Below are 18,100 nucleotides of genomic sequence, written 5' to 3'. Positions count from 1 at the left end.
TCGAGCAGAGATGCTTCCCAGGCCGCAGGGAGGCACCTGCGAGCGTACCGGCAGCCCGCTGCAACGCGGCCCCGAGCGCCACGGTGAAAATGATGCGCGACAAAGCTTTTTGCTCGCAGGACAAAAAGCAGGGGCATCACTACGCCTAAGGCGAACCTGCAAAGCTACTGCTGCCAAACGGCCGCAAGCAAGGATGGAGCCTGCTTGCAATAAAGAGGAGGAGAGCAGAGCATCGTGGCATCACGCAGAAGTTTCATTCATCTTGGTACGGAGATAAAGTGGAACAAATAGGCTGAGATCCCAGGATCGCAACAGACACGCTACCAAAACCAGCAAGTGTGTGACTTATCCCCTCTCACCCCTCCAGGTTTAACCCCCCTCCACCCCTCCACCTGCTTTGGGGACAAGAAGGTTATTCCTGGTGAAAACAAGACTCTGGCGGGAAAGACAAGACAAAGCACAGAACTGGGAAGGAGCACCATAGGGCAACGGAGAAATGGGACTCACCGGTGGTCCAGGCCTGCCGTCTAAACCTGAAGCACCCTGAACAGACAGGGGAGGGTTAACAAAAAACAAAACAAAAAAAAAAGGCAAGGAGGAATGGGGAGGAGGGTGAGAGGGGAGAGGTGAGTGAAGCAGCGACTTGAGACAAACATACACTTGCAATAAACAACCACCGAGGTCTCCAGGACGGGTGATGGTGCTTTCCGGCAAACTGACAGAAACACAGAAACGCTGAATACACAGAGTATCGACCTGCAACTTTCACCCCCCCACACCCTTGCAAATGCGATTTTCCCCTGTTCCTCTGTGCCCCCGTGAGCCCCCTGGGGAAGAAGCAGCTCTGCTGGGTGGCGGAGGGGACAGGGCCAACGTGGCAGCGGTGCCGACGCCTGCATCGCCTTCGCGACAGGCTGGCCGGCACGGGCCGCCACGCAGGGCTCGGGCGCTCCAAGGCTGGCTGCCCCAGGGCGTTTGCAAGCGGTGAAGAGCCACCTTCAATTCCTCAGCTGCCTAGCAGGAGGCTTGGGTGCCGAGGAGGCACGCTTCGGCAGCTGTGGACCATCTCCCCTCAGCATCTCCCAGCCAAAGGAGGCGGCCAGACCCCTCCAGCATCACCAGCGCAGCGCTGCAGCCCATGAAGCGGCCCGACTTCTGCCTGCACTGCTCTCGCTCTGAATTCCCGCACGATTAAAACCTGAGCTAGCCCAGCGGCTCGTCCCTGGCAGCGACCGGGAGAGGGAGCCCAGGCAGGACGCGCACGCCTCCGCCCGGGCACGGCGGCTCCTTAGCTCGCCGGGCAGTCGCCGGAGGCAGTGCCGAACCCCTGGCCCGACGGCAGGGGCACGGGAAGGGCCGGCAGAGCCAGCCCTCGGATTTTACAAGGTCCGTCTTCGTGATGAGAAGCGCCGTCAGGCACCAAAGTACTTCGGCCGCATTCACGGTTTGACAGACGGAAACCCTGTTGGACCGGAGCTAACCAGGAGAGCCACTAGCTCTGAAGGCAGATTTTAGGTCCCTGCGTGTCCTTGATTTTACTAACAGCTCCCTGATGCGATTCTGATCCAATGAGCAATACTTTGTGAGGATGCTTCTGAGCAAGCTTTTTCCTCTCCATGGCTCAGGAGCTGTTGTGAAAAGCCAAATTACTTTGTAATATCTGGACCGGGTGGGGAGGGGGGATGGGGGGGGGTCAAGAGACCAACTGCAGGAACACAGGCAGTGCACCCCATCTTCTGACGGCAAGACCTGCCGGAGAAGCGGCCAGGGCCCTCCCTGCACACTCATGAGCTTGTCTGGGTGATTCCCAGGGCATCTTTTGCTCACAGTCATGAGGACCTCCTTATCCTGTCCTCATAACACAGAGGCAGTAACTCGCTACCATCCGTTAGCAGAGTCTCAGACCCTGGGCATGGGGCTTGTCGCAGATATAAGCTGGGTGCCTTTTATTTGCAAAGTCTTTGTGTTTGCATCTAAATCTCCCGTAACTTTGTCCTAACTGGACCAAAACTCTCCCTTGCTCAGCTGAGCGGTGCACTGCCTCTAGGTCAGCGTTACTGGACTTGCGTACAGGAGGCAACGCGGCAGGCTGCTTCCACTGCATGCTTCTCCCTACCGCTTCGGCAACGGAAAGCGTTGCACAGCAAAGGCTGCGTACGTTCAGAACCACCACAGGCCTCGGTGCAAAGCCCGGACCAGGGACAAACTGCGGGGAAGAGGCGTCCTTTCCCCTTTTGTGCACCAGGGCAACGGCAAGGCCAGACGAGCAGAGCCCCCAGGAAAGCCTCCCCTCGCTGTTGCCAAGTCTGCCGGAAGCAGGGAGAACCGAGGTGACCACTGATCTATTTCATAGGCCTAAAAGACGACGGTTCTGTACAGAAGTTGAGACTTTATCAGTTTAAGAAGCAAAGGTACAGTTATTTATAGTCCATCTCTTTCTCTCGACTTTCCCTTCGCCTATCAAAGCCCCATGCATGCTTCTTATTGAGGGATCTTTTTACGACCGACGCAAGTTTGGCTTGCAAAGCCTTCCTGGATACTTACGGGTAATCCCAGTGGCCCTCTGTCTCCTTTCTCACCCTGGACACCCTTCTCTCCTTTCAGTCCATCGATCCCCGCTTCCCCCTAAAGGAAGGATGGAGCAGAAAATAAACTCACGGTAACACCACTTATATAACAACCATTCCTCCGCCCCGAGCGCGCCGACGCAGCAGAGTACAGGGGGGGAGCGAAGGAAGAGCAACGCTCCAGCCCAAACCGAAGAAAGCCTGGACTAGTCAGACCACCAGGTTCACATCAGCGCCAGGAAGAGGAGAGTCGGGCCCAGGGCACGATTAAAGATGGTCAAGGTGAACTGAGCTCCCTGCTGTATTGGTCTCCCTGCTCACACAGGGAACGTCAGTTTAGTACATATGGTGAAGTCACTGGAAATTATCTGATGGGTTGGTTTTAGAATTGGGATTCACTGGAAGTGGATGACAAATGTCTAAAAGCTCTTTAAAGAGGAGCCATATTGATATCTTTTCTGGAAAGAAAGTGACTTCCTTCAGAGCAAAGGCATCCATTCCAAAATCCAGGGAAAAAATAATTTCAGCTTCCCTTTTCCCAATTTTATATATATATTTTTAATTCTATACCATAAACTATAAGGCAATATAAATGAAATATTCCATTTTGATAAAGCCAAAAAGTTTATCAACCTGAAGGGTTTTCTCCCCACTCCAGTTCACAAGGTATCTAGAAATACATCATCTTTGTTGCATTTTAAAACAGAGGAAATGTCAGAAGTACCAAGTTTGCACAGAAGCCAAAGGCGTGGTTGCTGTACTCTTGCAGAGATATAAAACACCACAGTGCTGGCTCACACTACCAGCACTCTGATTTGTTTCTGTACAACTATGCGCCACTTCCCATGCTACCCTACAATATTGTATTTGACTTGGGCACGTACCTAGAGGAGTCTTACCTACTTCTAACATGCATGCAAAGGGTAGAAAATGCTCTTCCTCATGATTATAGAAAGCTTTTATACCAGTTACAGGGAGGGAGCAAGATCTTCCGCACTCTGGACATCTAATTGCCCCTGTTAATTAGGCCTACGCAGATCCTCCATTCAAAGAGCAATTGGTGCAGGACTTCTCTGTCCATAATCCTGTCTGTGCTGCATGAGACTTTCACCTGCTTTAGCTGGCGCGTGCCTCAAAGACAACTGTGTCTTACACATGTCTCCCAGACAGCAGTGGCCAGTGAGTTACAGACGAGCAAGACACACAACTGTCTGTGGTCAGCACTTGGAGAACAGATCCATCAAGACAAGTATCTCATCCCCTTTAGCACCTAGGTAGCTCTGGCAACCAAATGCCAAGCCCAGCCAGAACTACCACACTTGTTGCACAAATGCTTTCTAATCTTTGCTGAGAATGTCAGAGAGAAAAAAAAACACACAGATCTTACTGAAAATTTCCACTCAAATTTGTTTTCCTCTAGATGCAGTGCTTTGCAGCAGATGAACTGTAGTGCAGGCTAAGCAACATGTGTAGCTGGAGATTAGAAAGTTTCCAGTCACCTACAACAGCGAAGTTCTTGAATGGTTTTCCAGTGGCATTCACACAGTTTAAAGACTTGGCTGGTTTTAAGGCAGAGCTCAGGTTTTTAGGACTGTATGACTGGCTTTCCTTCCCACCACACAGACCTTTGTCCGTCAAACAAAGCACTATTTCAACCGTGTGCTCGTGGGAAGATTTCCAAGGGGCAGTGGTTTCACAGTTCTCTGGGTAAAAAGAGGAGAGAACGACCACTTTTCTTGGTCCTACAAGAAGCATTGCTAATCCCTTTCCTCCTCAAGAAAATATTCAGAAGGCTTTGTCTCCTTACCAATATGGAAAGAAAATAACATTTGAGAGTTAGGAAGTTGTTGCTGAAAGGAACTGTTGCCTTTGGGAAAACTCTAGTTAAGTATCACTGTTCAATGTTTTACAGCCTTACCTTCAGTCCTGGAAGGCCCTGAAGACCCTATATTTGGGGTGAGAAATAAGATATTGAGCAACATTTAAGGGGTCACTTTAAAATCCAGGTATCCCCATTTCCTGTGCAGTGCAGGGCTTTCGTTTCCTGACACCGAGGGCACAAATGCTTAGCCCAAAGCCCTTTTTATTTGCATAAAGGCACTTCACATACTGTTCTAGTCTAGTAATGAGGACGTCCTCGCCAAGAACAACCTGGCGACCAGCCAGGCTATTACGACCATTTATGCAGTTGAGCCCTTTAATTCCATCCATTCCATGTCTCTACAGTCTTCCCTTTCATCTCAGACTAACACAACCTTCTCTCTTTACCCCCCTAGCCCATCATAGCTCTGACCTGCCCTCAGGGGCAGTTTTGAAATTTGGTACCAAGCATATTCCTGCTTGAACCTCACAGCATTTGCAGTAGTTACCTCCAGCCAGCATCCTCCCCAGCCACTTCCCACTGTACCCCAGTGCCTTGCTCCTCAGATGAGTCACTCAAAACTTACTGGAGGTCCTGGTGGGCCTTGGGGTCCAGGGGGTCCTGATATCTAAAAAGCAATGAAAGAGAAGTCACCATCATAACATACTGCTCTCAGCAGGGGAACTTCTCTGGGCACAGGGTGGAGTTGAGTTCTGCTGTACTTGGAAACCTCAACTGCATTAGCAGGTGGCAGCAATCCAGGACAGAGTAGCTGAGAAGCACCAGGATGACTCCAGGGAGGGTTATGTGGCACTTGCAGGGACTGAGAGTAGGGAAAGCAGTGACATTTGTTCAGAAAAAGGTCCACTTTGACTACTATCACTCTTTCTACAAGGAAGCACAAGGTCAACAGCTAGCAGGCAGCAGTTTCAAAATATATAAAAGAGGTGGCTCCGCACACAGGAGTGGGCTGTTAACCTGTGCAACTCCTTGCTGCAGGATATTATAAAAAGTTAAGAGTTTGAGGGGAGAATGGACAAAGTCATGAAAACAGAACCCATTTAAAGTTGCTATATATCTAGATGCAGGCAAGCATGGTTCAGGAACTCCCTCCACCACAAATGCCCAAGTGAATATTTGTTATGCTTTCCTTGTTCTTCTATTCTTCTCTAGACACTTATTTAGCAATCTAGGTCATGATGATTGATCCTGTGTAATGGAAAAATGAGGGTATCAGGAGCAAGAGATAGCTGGCAACTCTGTCACACAAGAGGAAGCTTCCTGTACTCAGTGCAGGATGTGTATCATAAGAGGGTGAGATGCAGCACTGCTGCCAAATCTTCCTGTTCTGGCTGCTGAGATTACAGAAGAAGTGCGAAAAGTGACCTACCGATTCTCCTGGATTTCCTTTGTCTCCACGCTCCCCAGCTTCTCCCTTTTCTCCCTGCACACAACAGACCTTGTCACCACCAGCTGCACTCTAGAGACTCCTTTCATTAGGGCCCATCTGCGAGCCACCCATATGTTGTGGGGCAGCAACTCCCCAAAGAGGAGTGGGGACCTAACATGCATTTTGCAAACATAGCCTGAATGTGTCCTTCCTGCATCTCTACTTCGAGATGAGGCAACCAAAGAGTCAGTTTTCTGGGAGCGGTGTCTTGTGGCTGTGTAAGGAAATGGCCACCCAACCCTGCCTGCCTCTCCCCAGCAGTAACCCGGCCTGTCTCTGCTGTGCTACAGCCTTCAGCAGTGGGAGCAGGGCCAGCACTAGTGTGACACTGTGAGCACTAAGCATCTTCACCGACTTAGCCATGCAGGTGCTGCAGGAGCCCAGCTCCTCCAGAGAGGAACCAGAGCAGATGCCCAGCTCATGTGCTGCAGGCAGCTCCCTGGAGGAACCCTTGCCTTCCACAGGAGACCAGAGCTGATGGATAGTCAGTGACACCTAAGCACCTGACTCTAAGCACTTCTGAATAGAGGTCTGAGGCTCCTGAGATGCTCGCCACTTTGGGAAGTGTCCCCTTGTATTTTACCCTACGCTGTTTTCTCTTTGCCCAGTGTGAAAGTTCAGCCTGTCTTTCACTCTTACTGTCAGTCCTGGAAGTCCAATGGGACCTGGCAATCCTGATGGTCCTGGCATCCCTTGGTCACCTCGTTCTCCTTTCTCTCCAGTTGGGCCATCAAGACCCTATGAATCAAGAGAGATTTATGTTTCTTGCAAGACTACACCAGGCAGATATAAGAGACATCATTAACAGAGCTCGGACAAGTCCAAGCAGCCTTCTGATACCCAGGGAAATGCAGGGCTTCACTATTTTTGAGCCCAGGTGGTCACATGCCTGGGCAACCTCCTGCCACAGAGGATGTGCCATTCCCCAGAGCGGAGCAAGAACACTGCTTTCCTGCCTCTAATTCTGCTTGGGGTTATGCAGTTTGCTGGAGTCCATGCCAAAAAAAAAAAAAAAAAAAAAAATGCCCTGATAGCTAGCTGTGGTGACAGCAGAGTTTTATCCCAGTAACTGTGCAGAAATTCATTCCCTGAAACCCTCTCCACTCGTGCTATATGTGGTGATACGGAAGCTGCGACAGGCTGAAGCTGGAAGACCAGGCACTCTGCCTCGGCCAGCGGCAGAGATTTAAGCAGCGACCGTGCGCGGCTGCCGTCCCAGGAGGGCACGCGTGCCCGTACCTCCACCACCTTGCTCACAGCCTGGCCCGCTCGCTCACGCTGCTGCTTCCCTCCAAAGCAAAGGCCAGGCAGCGAGCTGAGGCAGCAGTCCAGTGCCCAGAAGAGAGCAGGGCACGCAGCTGGGCACACAAACTCCTAATGTTGCTCCAGCAAGATGGGGCAGTGTTCATCTGCCAGGGACCCAAGACCTTGCATCTACACCGGTACACGTTATAATACATCAGCAGTCACCTTGGAGGGGCTCCGAAGCATCTTGCCCGTGCCTGGGACATACTCAGGGCAGTGCTCCGAGAGGCTCTGATTTACTCACCGGTAACCCAGCTCGTCCCTGCTCTCCTTTCTCCCCCTTTTCTCCTGAGGTGCCAATACGTCCCGGTTCTCCCTTCATTCCGGGTGGTCCGTCCTTTCCTGGCGGTCCATGAGGACCCGGGGGACCCATTTCTCCTGGCTTGCCTCGTGGTCCCTAAAAGAGGTCCAGAAAGTGAGACTTCTATAGGTAAGAAGATTAGTCCTGCAGTTACTCCCTAGCCCAGAGCCTTTGTCACTGCCCAGTGATGCCATTTGAGGAGTCAAGCGCAGGACAGAGTAGATTTGTCCTGCCATCCCAGCCACTCCTTACAGGTTAGGACTTTGCTAAACCTTTAATGCTCATTTTTGCAGAGCAAAAGTTTTTTTTTTTTCCCTTGTGGGAAAAGCAACTATGCAATGTCAGTAAAGAGATGGACACGCTTACTCCAGACAAGACCACAGAAGGAAAGAATATTCCACAAAGGCACCTTGTCTTACCTTCTCTCCATCATGGCCTGGAGGACCCGGCAAACCAATTTCACCCTGAAGCACAAAATCGTTACTTTGATACTTTGAAAGCAACTATTCTGGCTGCTTCTGTTTGATGTTGAGATGATGAAAGATGGCCATTACAGAAATGGTCAGCAAGGACTCTGACTTCCGAAATTTACAGTCTCAGAAAGAAAGCGTGCAAAACACTGGTGAAACAGTGCATCCTGTGAGTTCGTAAAAACTTCACCAGCTTTATTTATGGGCGGTCAGGACCTGAGTGCTGCAGCCTACGTTATAACCCCCAACCAACACAATCCTGCACAGAGATTAATTCCCATATACAGCTTCTTAACGGAGAAAGTGATTAGAGAGGTTCTCCATCTTTCAGATAATGCCTTAGCATTGCGGGAGAAGAGATTTCCAGGACTTCAGGCATGGGGAGGAAGAGAAGTGTCAGGGGGATAGAAAGTGAGGTAGTGGCGGACAGGGAGAAGAGGAGCAGCAGGGAGAGGTGTGCGCACAGACTGCCTGGACCGCTCCTGCTTCCCTTGAATACGCAAGAGCTGAGCAAATACCTTCTGTCCTGGTGGCCCTGGAGGCCCAGCCACACCTGGGAGTCCTGGGGGTCCCTAAAAAAAATTAAAAAATCATTTTAAAAAAATCATTTTCAGAATGAATTTATAGCATCTATTTTCTTGTTTTGAAATCGAACAGCTCCTCTGAGTTTAAGGGGAAATCGAAGCACATTTTCCCTGGGACACCTAAAGCTGTATTTGCTTGGGAAGCCAAACAACAGAGGGTCCTGAAGGAGCTGCAGGACCAGTTCAAAGTGAATTGTAGGTATGTACTTATTTCTCTATTTCCCCATGGAGGAAAACAAAAGTGACCACAGCAGCACATCTATTTATCTGCTCCTGACACTGAGGTGGACTTAAAGTTGCCCCTTCCTTCTATCTATAAAAATAGAAATTTTATTCTAAAGATCATAGGAAATACTACACCCCTGAGATGCCCAGAGCAACTCAAGTAGAACCAGATAACAATAATATTCATGAGTAGATTTGCCACACAGAAATTATTTGTTATGCTGTTGAAAGTCCTCTGACCTCAGTTTTTAGAGGTGGCCCCCAATTCTGGCTGCCTCAATATTGGCAGGGTTTGGGAGGCCCTGCTTAAGACAAGCCTACTGCCACAAAAGAGGACACCTGGGCAGAGACCGTTTACAACCATTCCCTTCTGAAAGTGCTAGTGTTATCTGAGCTGAGGAGCTCGGATATGCACAACCTCCCAAGAGCTGGGTGCACAGATGAAGGTGAAGGCAACTGTGTTATGGTCTTCACCTCATTTTCCCTTGCTTCCTCAAGGAGAATCAGTCTTGGCAAGTATCGCTTTAAAGAGAGCTAAGCAGCAGCGTGACCTACCAAATGGTGCAGCTTATAACCACCTTGTCCTGATGCATCCTCCTGCATTTGAGACATCCAGCTTTTTTTCCAGCTGAGCATCATATTGCTAAATAAAGGGTCACTGCTCCCCTTTTTTGTATTCAAATAACCGTTTCGCTGTACTCTCCCTATTCGTCGGCTTTGTACAGGACCGTTACGTACACTTATACTTACCAATGGTAAAAACACGCCCTCCCCTCCCTTCACAAGTGTCCATCACGAGTTGCCAATATGAGCTTTTTCGCAAAGCACACAAGGCCTCCTCCTGCCCAACCCTTGCTCTTCCCTGTGCTCTGAACTGCGCATATGACCTCTTAAAGCAGAGAAATTAAGGGCCTGATTATTATTAAAATGCCAAGATCAGAAGACAAGATGAGTTATTCCTTCAGCTGTCAGCACAGCACTAGCTCACAACAGCAAAAGGCGAATGTTTTAGCAGCACCAAAATTGTCATGCCATCTGCCTGGCATGAACATCCGGCTACTTGCTTAAAACACAAAGCACATGGCTAAGGACTTACCATCAAGGCCAAAGTTCGTATTTCCTAAAAAGAGTTAAAAAAAATAAATAAGTAATCAAGGGAAAAAAAGATGAAATAATCATTTGAAAACTAAGCTTTTCTCCAGATGTGGTAATTGTATTTGTTTTCCGTCAATACAACATTGGACCAAATGAGCAAGGAGTCTACAAAATGGACAACTGTAGAAGAGGCAAGTACTTCTCATTGCTGTTATTGCCAAGATAGCAGGCTTCACTACATCACTGCAGGTTTCCTGCATCCCCTGGAAAACGGTAAAGCACCCAGCCGGCACTGTATAGGGCGGGAGGACAGTTTCTCACCTGCAGAGCTTCACTAATGTTGCCATCATAGTCCATCATTTCATCTTTCCCAGGGTCTCCTTTGGGGCCCTGCAAAATATCAAATCTCCCGTCAGGGCTTGTGGCTCGCCCTTCTCATGGGATAGTCCAAGAGCTGTGGTTAACCGCAGAAAAGGGGTGCTGGAGAGAGGGGCCCATTCTTCGTGTCTCCTGTTTTTCATTCATTGACTGAAGCTCTTTAAAGCACCTATTATAAAGGAAGCACTAAGGAAACGTAGCCCAAAGAGCCCACATCACCATGCCATGACTCAGAGCTGGTAGGTCTGGCGAGTACATGCAGAAGTCAAAGCCCAAATCCAGGAACTCGGCTGACTGCCAGATTTTGGCTTGCACCAAACACCCTCCTGCTGCCCTTTACTGATATGCCAAAGGCCTGGATTCAGACTGGAGTGTCCAACCAACCTCCTCCTATGAAGTCACCCTGAAACGGCTGCATTCCAGACCTAGCTGCAAACAGCACCTTCTGACGAGGGTACGGAGTGGAGAAGTGGCCCGTCTCAAACTCGGGCATTGCCCAGTACAACTATAAACACTTTAATGATGGTGAAAACATCTGTCAAGACAGCTCAGGTCCAATCTACAAGACCATCAGTGTGGTCCCGCTATCCTTACACCCCCTTTGAAGGGCCAAAACTCTTCAAGCCATTGTGAAGGGGCACCTACCCGTGGGCCCATGGGTCCCCGCTCTCCAGGTGCACCAGGTTCCCCCTGTAACAGTAAGAACATGCTGTTAACGACGCTTATTAGTTCACAAGCTTAAACGGCAGGAGCTGTTCCTCTGAAACAGCCTGTGGCTAGGTTGGCTCCTTCATCTTTTTAGTAACATAGGTACAACTGCTAAGGACAGTCAATCTTCAAAAGCAGTCCCTTTCTCTGTTTAACCTTCTGCTTTTCTCCTGCTTCTTGCCTCCTAAATGATTGTGTTTTAAAATGCTCCATTTCAGCTAAGTTTTCTGTGTGGGAGAACAATTTTGTAGCTACTGAGCCTGAGATAGGACCCCCGCGGCACTGGGCGGAAGCCCTCTGTACCTTTTGCCCCCGTGATCCTGCAGTGCCAGGCAGGCCAACGTCACCAGCTTCTCCCTGAGAGAAAAAGAGAAAGGGATGGGTTTGTATCACGTGCAGAGGAAGCGATTCCAGGGCTGGCTCTGTATTTCTGGGAGGAAGAACTGCACCAGCCCAAGTGTCCCTGCCATGCCCCTGTCTCCTTGCATAACCAGAATCTCCTGGTGTGATTTCACACCCAGTGTCCTTCTCTGCTACCCAGCTCTGAGGGCTTATTTAACATGAAGTATCTGACTGCAAGTGTGCAGCTCAAATGGGGCTCTGTCCCGAGCATATCTGAGATGCGACCTCAGATTTGTGTTCTCGTTGTCCTTTGCCAAGGAGCAGAATTTTGGGGCTATTCCTTCTTAAGGGAGTAGAAGGGGAGAAGGAAGCTCTCCAAGGCTTTCAGAGCCCTGCCTCTGTGTCCACCCTGCCTCAGGTATTGCAATGGGACTAGAGGCCATCATTAATTCCGAGGGACATTTTCTCACAGAGCCTAGAGAGGACTTATATGTACACAAGGAGCATATTTTCCTCCCAGAAGTGCAGTTCATGGATTTGCTCACCTTCAGCATTTCAAACAACAAACTAAAGCACCGTGCAGTTACCAGATATCCCTTCAGTGGGTATTTAGAGCCAGGTGCAGACGAATGCAAGTTTTGGTCCTTCCTACACACCCTGCGCTAGGCACAGTCCCTCACAATCCCCCAGAGGGGAAAACACTCGCCTTTGGTCCGGGGGGTCCAGGTAAGCCTGGTGGGCCGGGTTCCCCTTTACCTCCCTCCAAGGCATTCTCAGCATTCCCTTTCTCTCCCTGTTTGTGAGGAAGAACAAACTGCGTATCAGTCCAGTCTCTCCAACTCCCGGCTTAGAGACATACAGCAGGGCCCAAAACAAGGTTTATCAGTGTCCCCCACACACACCAGTTAGCCTCTTAATAGCCTAGAAACATCTCTGTTCGGGGAACACCAGCCGCGTGTGGCAACCAGGCTGGGGGCCAGCCCTGCCTGGGGTTCCTACAGCTAACATCACCATCCATTTGGCTGCAGATCCCAGCCGTGCAGCTCCTGAAAAGCCTTTTGCCTCCTCACATATGGGTCTTGGAACAGAAAGGAGGCTGAAATACCACATTACAGCTGAGGCTGTGCTTTCAAAGTGGGACTACTGGAACACCATACCCTGGTCACATTCCCATGGCCACAGCCTCTCCCTTGCTGCATAAAGGCAGGTCCAAGGGCACAGGATTCCTCACAAATAGGCATCCTTCGTGTGGCCCCAGTCATATCACTGCCAGGAGATCCCAGCACTCAGCCAAGCTCTGCAGAACATGCTGCTGTACCCCCTAGTAGTGAGCAATAAATGCATGGGGAAGGTCTCCATCCATGGGGGCTCTGGGGGGGTGGCATCCCAGCTGCAGGGCTGCATCCAGCTAGCACAGGGGAGAATAAAATGGGAATAGGAGCAGCCTGCATATCAGAGAAGGATACAAACCTTTGGGCCTGGGAGCCCAGGCAGCCCAGGGTCACCAGCTCGGCCCTTCTCACCCTGTTGGTGAAACACGGACATGGTCAGGGGCTGACTCCGCGGACTCTGCCCTGGAAGAGCAGCCAAAGGAAGAGGGTTGCTCCTGTTTTCAGACATCTTTTCCTTCCCCTGGGGAGTTTTGTTTTAGCAGTAGTCAATGGTTTCAAAATGGGCACCTCCCTGCAGTATCTGCACAGGCAGGAGAAGGTTTTATCCTGTGGCTTTGGCTATCCCTACACATCAATTCCAATTCTTTCCAAAAGCAGCTGAGTGGGAAAGGGATCCAGGATCCCCCCTGGTGTATCTTCATTACCCTGATCTAAATCCTTTTCCCTCTGCCAGCCCGTGGTCACAAGCTCTCCTGCCTTCACGTATCCGGAGAGAAAATTGTTGCCCAAGGGTGGATTATTTTATTTGGAGTGCAGGACTTGCTCCACACCCTGATGGAGTTCAGCTCTTCCCCACAAGAACGGTCCCTTGCTTGAGCCCCAGTTTTCGCACCTGGTCAGTATGCTGAATGGTGGCATTGCTTTGGCTAAGGTCTCACAACCACCCCTCCCTCATCTATCAAAGGGTGTTTCCTGCTCCTGCTCATCATTCTCAAACATTACCACCCAAAAAAGTGCAGTGTCTCAGTTAGCAGCCAAGCTCTGTGACACACAGTGATGACAAGCAGTAAAAACCAGAGCAAGAAAAACTACAAACACAGACGACGATGCAAAACCCCTGGTACAACGCCTGGAGAGCAAGGCCTGCAAGCCGAGCTGCGTGAGGCTTGCTGGAGTACAGGTAAGGCGCAGGCAAAGGAACAGCACAGGGCACCCAGCACCCAGCGTTCACCTGGTGAAGTGACTTTGCTTAGTTCACTGTGACATTTGGATCGTTCCTTCAACACTAGGGCTCACCTAGTGACCTCCTCTGGGAAATGAAGCTCTGTTCAGCCCATTCCATACAACTGCTAAACCCACAGTTTCGAGCTGCGGGGTCCCAATCTGAGTCTGCATTTTGCCAGGGTGGAGGGTGATAGCTGAGGCTTCTTTGTTACCGTGAAGAGAGGTTTCAAATGCAGTAACACACCGCTGGAGAAAAGGTGTGTTCTTACCTGCAGTCCACATGTCCGAGACATAATTTGTACCGATTGCAAAGAGAAGTGCAAACCTTCTCACCCCCAGCAGCAGCACACCAGCACCACTAGCAAAGGGAGCTCCTCTGGGGGCCGTGCTGCGGCCTGCCTGGGACTGCTCTCGTTCCTCGGGAGCACAGCACAGGAACACATCGGACATGCAGGGGACTTGCATCGATGCGCCAAGAACAGACATGCACTGGTGGCTCCATGGGAATCGATTAACAAGCAACAGTCTTGGTTAAGTCTTGACTAACTAACAGCAACGGTTAAGACCATCCTGAAGTGCAGCGATCCCTTCCTCTGAGGTAATTTGGCCTCCAGTCACCTCTAAGGCCCTCCTGTCCCCAACTTTCCTCCCCTGTCAGAGCATGCATGAGCTCTCCCCCCAGAAAGGAAAAAAATGCAGGACCTAGCGTTCAGAACAAAAGTTTAGCCTTCGGAGTTTTTGTGAGGATATCTGAACCTGACCACCTCTAATCCTGTCCCAGGCCCCCGAGCGCTGCACTCTGCTCTGCACTTGGTATACCTGCTCTTCATCCAAGGACTAGTTCAGTGCAACTGCCCATCAGGGCTACACAGGCCTAGGGTGGAAGGATAGTGGAAACTACTGAAAACACCCTGTGCTGCCTGAGTGATGACGGAAAGCTGATTTCTTGAGGAAGGAGGCCAGATTACTGGATCCCTGTTTTGTGTGTTATACTTGGAGTTAAAAGATACAGAACTGCCCCAGGGCAGGACAAGGCCACGTTGAGCCCTTTGCTCAAACATCTCACCACGCCTGGAGTGCTGGCAGCCCACCCACCTCCTGCAAGCGGGAACACACACACACACACTCCACCAACAGGGCAAGAGCCAGAAGAGGACACACAACCGCCTGCAAGCACGGCAGCGCAACGCAACACAGCAGCAAGCAGGCTCCCGCTCTCAGGGCACGCGGCGCAGCGGTGCCAGGAAACCGAGCCCAAACACACGGTGTCCTACCCGCTGCCCCCTTTTCCCTGGCAAACCTGGGGGGCCCATCCTGCCTTGGACTCCAGGCTCTCCCTTGGTCGGGAAGAAAAGAGATAGAGAAGACGTCTGTTACATGGCTGTGGCACGCTGTAACACAACCCCAGAAAGTCTCAAATAAGAGGAGTCAGCTGTCCAGAAACCAAGCCAGCTGCCTAGCGCTGGAGAGCGACGGGGTATTTTTGTACCGTGCCTGCCGCAGGAACTCGAACCAGGGTCATGCTACGCTGAGACAGGGGTGACTGTGCAGGACCAGAGGCGCCACACTGAAGACCAGCCCTCCACCAGTCCCTGCTGTAGCATGGGACTCTGGTGGACACAGGAGTACTCAGAGGCAGAAGGGGGTGAACAGAAGGGGGAGAGGGAACATATTTGCCAAGTAAAGCATCTTGCATGTATTTTGGCTGGAGGGAGAAAAGGAGGAAGGCTTTGGGAGGGTATTAGTGTCAGCATGGGCCCAGGTTTAAGTGCTGGGAAGTCCAGAGCCATTCCTTGGCTCCCTCAGCCGCTCGGAGAGGGATGGACCACCAGCGAAACAGGGAAGCGCAGACTCAGAGCGCCAGCGCTTTCCAAGAGTACCTTTTCTCCTGGAGTCCCCGGCTCGCCCTGGTGAGGAAGAGATAAGAAAAAGTGAGAGCAGGAAAAGAAAGTAGGTAACCTCTAGAGCTATCAGAGGTGGAAAGCATTCCTGTGTGGAAGCCTTGAGCTTGTAAATAAGGGCATGAGGATGTTTTAAGGATACAGTAGGTCTTGCCCCTGGAGCTTGTTTTTAACCTTCATTAGACAGCACCTAGGCTGCCGTAACATAATCCAGCAAGGCTTTTGTGGGAGGCTTTTGTGAAACTCCGAGTAATCACCCCACAGCGCTTCAAGAGCTGATTTACGACAGGATAAGGCCCATCTGCTGGCACCAAGGGATTTGCCAGCTCCTAGCTGGGTTTGCCCAGGAGCAGAGCTATAGAAGGGGCCGGTCAGTGGTTCTAGGGAGAGAAACCCTGCCCACCAGCCCCAAAGTTAACCACCCTTTCGGTCCTTTTCCCCTGGCAGCCAGAGGGGATGGGCCAGCAGGGGTTTTGCTGTCCCCACCCGTCTCAGTGGGCATCTCCGGCCCCTCTTTCGCCTGGACGCGGCCGCGCAGTACCGCGGGGGCTCGGGAGGCTGCGGAGGGAGAGCGGCCCCGGTTCCTCCGCCGAGAGCAGCGGCAGTCCTGCTACTGCCCTTTAGTGGGAGCTCTCGGACCATTTTCCCACGCCCCGTGCCCTCGCCCCGCCACGGGCCCCGCCGGAGGCGTGACACTGACCTTCATCCCGGCGGCAGCCGTCCCCGGAGCGCCCTAGCAGGGGGAGAGACGAGAGCACCTTGTCGGAAATGCAGCGAGCACGATGCTTCACGGGGCAGCACCAGCCAGGTGGAGCCACGAAGGCACAAGCAGCATCTTCCCCACCACCACCCCTTACGAAACTCAGAAGTAGTGTTGCAACACCACACAGCACGCATCCTCCTCTCCTGTGCAGCTTCTTCACCCATGGCAGTGGCTCAGCTTTCCAGAAAGCTCATCCCAGGCAGGAAAACCAGATTTCCACCACCCCCCGAGTCAGTCCTGCCACTCACAGTGAAGCCAAGTCCAACACGCAGAACAGCGCCAAGTAACAGAGGAATGCAAGGACTCAGACTGAGGACCAAAAAAACCCAGGACAGCGCTTGATCCTGGACCCACTGATTCAAGCATCCTCAGGAATGCCAGTTCATAACCCCAGGGCCTTGGGTTTGCTACTTCTCTCATTCTGCTTTTATCACAGAGGACAAATCTTGCACACAAGTGTTTTCAGGAGAGCTCTGAAGCCAGCCGCCACAGGGAAGGAAAAAAAAAAACCACCCACACACAAAACAAAACAACTTCCAAGCAGCGCAGTTCAGGTGCAGCCAGTTCTGCACAGCAGAGCAAGCCACCGCCACGAGGCCAAGGAATCCAGCCTGCCCCTGCAATCTGAGACGGGTGCTTAGAGACCCCGGGAGACAGGTGCTCTGCAGGGACAGCCACATTTCCCTCAATAGCAACGGTGCAAAGAGCAGATCTTCGGCATCAACGCTTTGCTCTGAAATCTCTGTACGCCCTGCGTTAGTATTAGTTAGGTCCTAGTGAAGAGGTCCAGTTACAAAAGCAAATACAAGGGATAAAAGGGTCTAAAGGATAGGGGAGGAAGAGGTGAAATAGTGTTAGAAGGTGGGAAATGAGAGGGGTTGGGTTGTAGCACATGAGGCAAAGAGGATTGGGAGCCAAGTTCAAAGTGAAAAGAGCTTGGAAAAGTTCAAACAAGGAGGAGTGAGGAGCTAGAGAGCAGCAGGATCATACCTCTCAGCTTTCTGAAACAGAAATCAGGGACAAAGCTAAAAAACACAAGGACAGAAGATGGAGATCAGGGATTCTATGCAATAAGAGGGAAAAAAGCATTCCAGAACGTCTCAGAGGTCAGTAGGTTTTAGTGACTATGGGCTAGAGTCATGAAAGGAATTATGTGCAGAAGGTGGCTTGGGTTAGGCTTTCACAGTACATCTGGGATCCCTGTTCCTCACTCTTTAAAATGGCTTTAAAAATGGCAGTGAATGCAGACGATGTTATTTTCTAGTATTCATTCCAGAACAGCAATGCACACGCATGTGAGTTGGCTCACACGCGCTGACCCCGACTCATTGTCGCATTAGTCCAGGCTCACGCTTGCATAACCCTACCGACTGCAGCGGACTTGCATACACATCACACTGAAGTCTGCAGCAGTCACAGTTCACAAAACACCTAATGCCAATTCCCTAGAAACACTGGCAATCAGCAGCTCTCCCAAGCAAAAAGCATTAAAGCCCAATGTTGCAAGGCAGCCTCAGACGAAGAGCATGCCACTTGCTCTGGTAAATAATTAGTTCTCCCCCCACCATCTGCATTATGAACTAGGCCCTATATTTTGCATTTTAGAAGCAGAAAGAATATTCAGCTGGGGAGAGTCGTTGACAAACACACACACAAATCCAGGCGATGCTCGTGCATCAGGGACAGCCGAGTAGTACGGGTGGGATCAGGCAGACAAACGTCACTCTGCTGTTCGCAAGGTACCTTAGTGCCATGTCTTCCCGGCAGCCCCGGCATGCCTCTCTCCCCCTGGAAGGGCAGTGAGAAACACAGAA

At 51.0% G+C, this 18,100-nt stretch overlaps 1 protein-coding gene across 1 annotated transcript in view; it reads right to left on the bottom strand.

Annotated features, from left to right (window-relative positions):
- Positions 1 to 18,100, bottom strand: part of COL13A1 (collagen type XIII alpha 1 chain) — a 60,324-nt gene that overhangs the window by 12,014 nt on the left and 30,210 nt on the right. The window contains exons 19-36 of the mRNA XM_062579777.1: positions 16,224 to 16,256; positions 15,503 to 15,529; positions 14,897 to 14,959; positions 12,757 to 12,810; positions 11,993 to 12,079; positions 11,248 to 11,301; positions 10,882 to 10,926; positions 10,180 to 10,248; positions 9,860 to 9,883; positions 8,473 to 8,526; positions 7,904 to 7,948; positions 7,428 to 7,580; positions 6,518 to 6,616; positions 5,819 to 5,872; positions 5,015 to 5,056; positions 4,486 to 4,512; positions 2,545 to 2,625; positions 508 to 543 (exon numbers count right to left, since the gene is read on the bottom strand). Of these exons, the coding sequence (XP_062435761.1) occupies positions 508 to 543; positions 2,545 to 2,625; positions 4,486 to 4,512; positions 5,015 to 5,056; positions 5,819 to 5,872; positions 6,518 to 6,616; positions 7,428 to 7,580; positions 7,904 to 7,948; positions 8,473 to 8,526; positions 9,860 to 9,883; positions 10,180 to 10,248; positions 10,882 to 10,926; positions 11,248 to 11,301; positions 11,993 to 12,079; positions 12,757 to 12,810; positions 14,897 to 14,959; positions 15,503 to 15,529; positions 16,224 to 16,256 (1,047 nt within the window). The remainder of the gene's footprint in view (positions 1 to 507; positions 544 to 2,544; positions 2,626 to 4,485; positions 4,513 to 5,014; positions 5,057 to 5,818; positions 5,873 to 6,517; positions 6,617 to 7,427; positions 7,581 to 7,903; positions 7,949 to 8,472; positions 8,527 to 9,859; positions 9,884 to 10,179; positions 10,249 to 10,881; positions 10,927 to 11,247; positions 11,302 to 11,992; positions 12,080 to 12,756; positions 12,811 to 14,896; positions 14,960 to 15,502; positions 15,530 to 16,223; positions 16,257 to 18,100) is intronic.

This window comes from Rhea pennata, chromosome 7, assembly GCF_028389875.1.
Source record: "Rhea pennata isolate bPtePen1 chromosome 7, bPtePen1.pri, whole genome shotgun sequence".
Lineage (NCBI taxonomy): Eukaryota > Metazoa > Chordata > Aves > Rheiformes > Rheidae > Rhea > Rhea pennata.
Note: the sequence above shows the minus strand (reverse complement) of the source record. Positions and strands in the feature narration are given on the sequence as shown.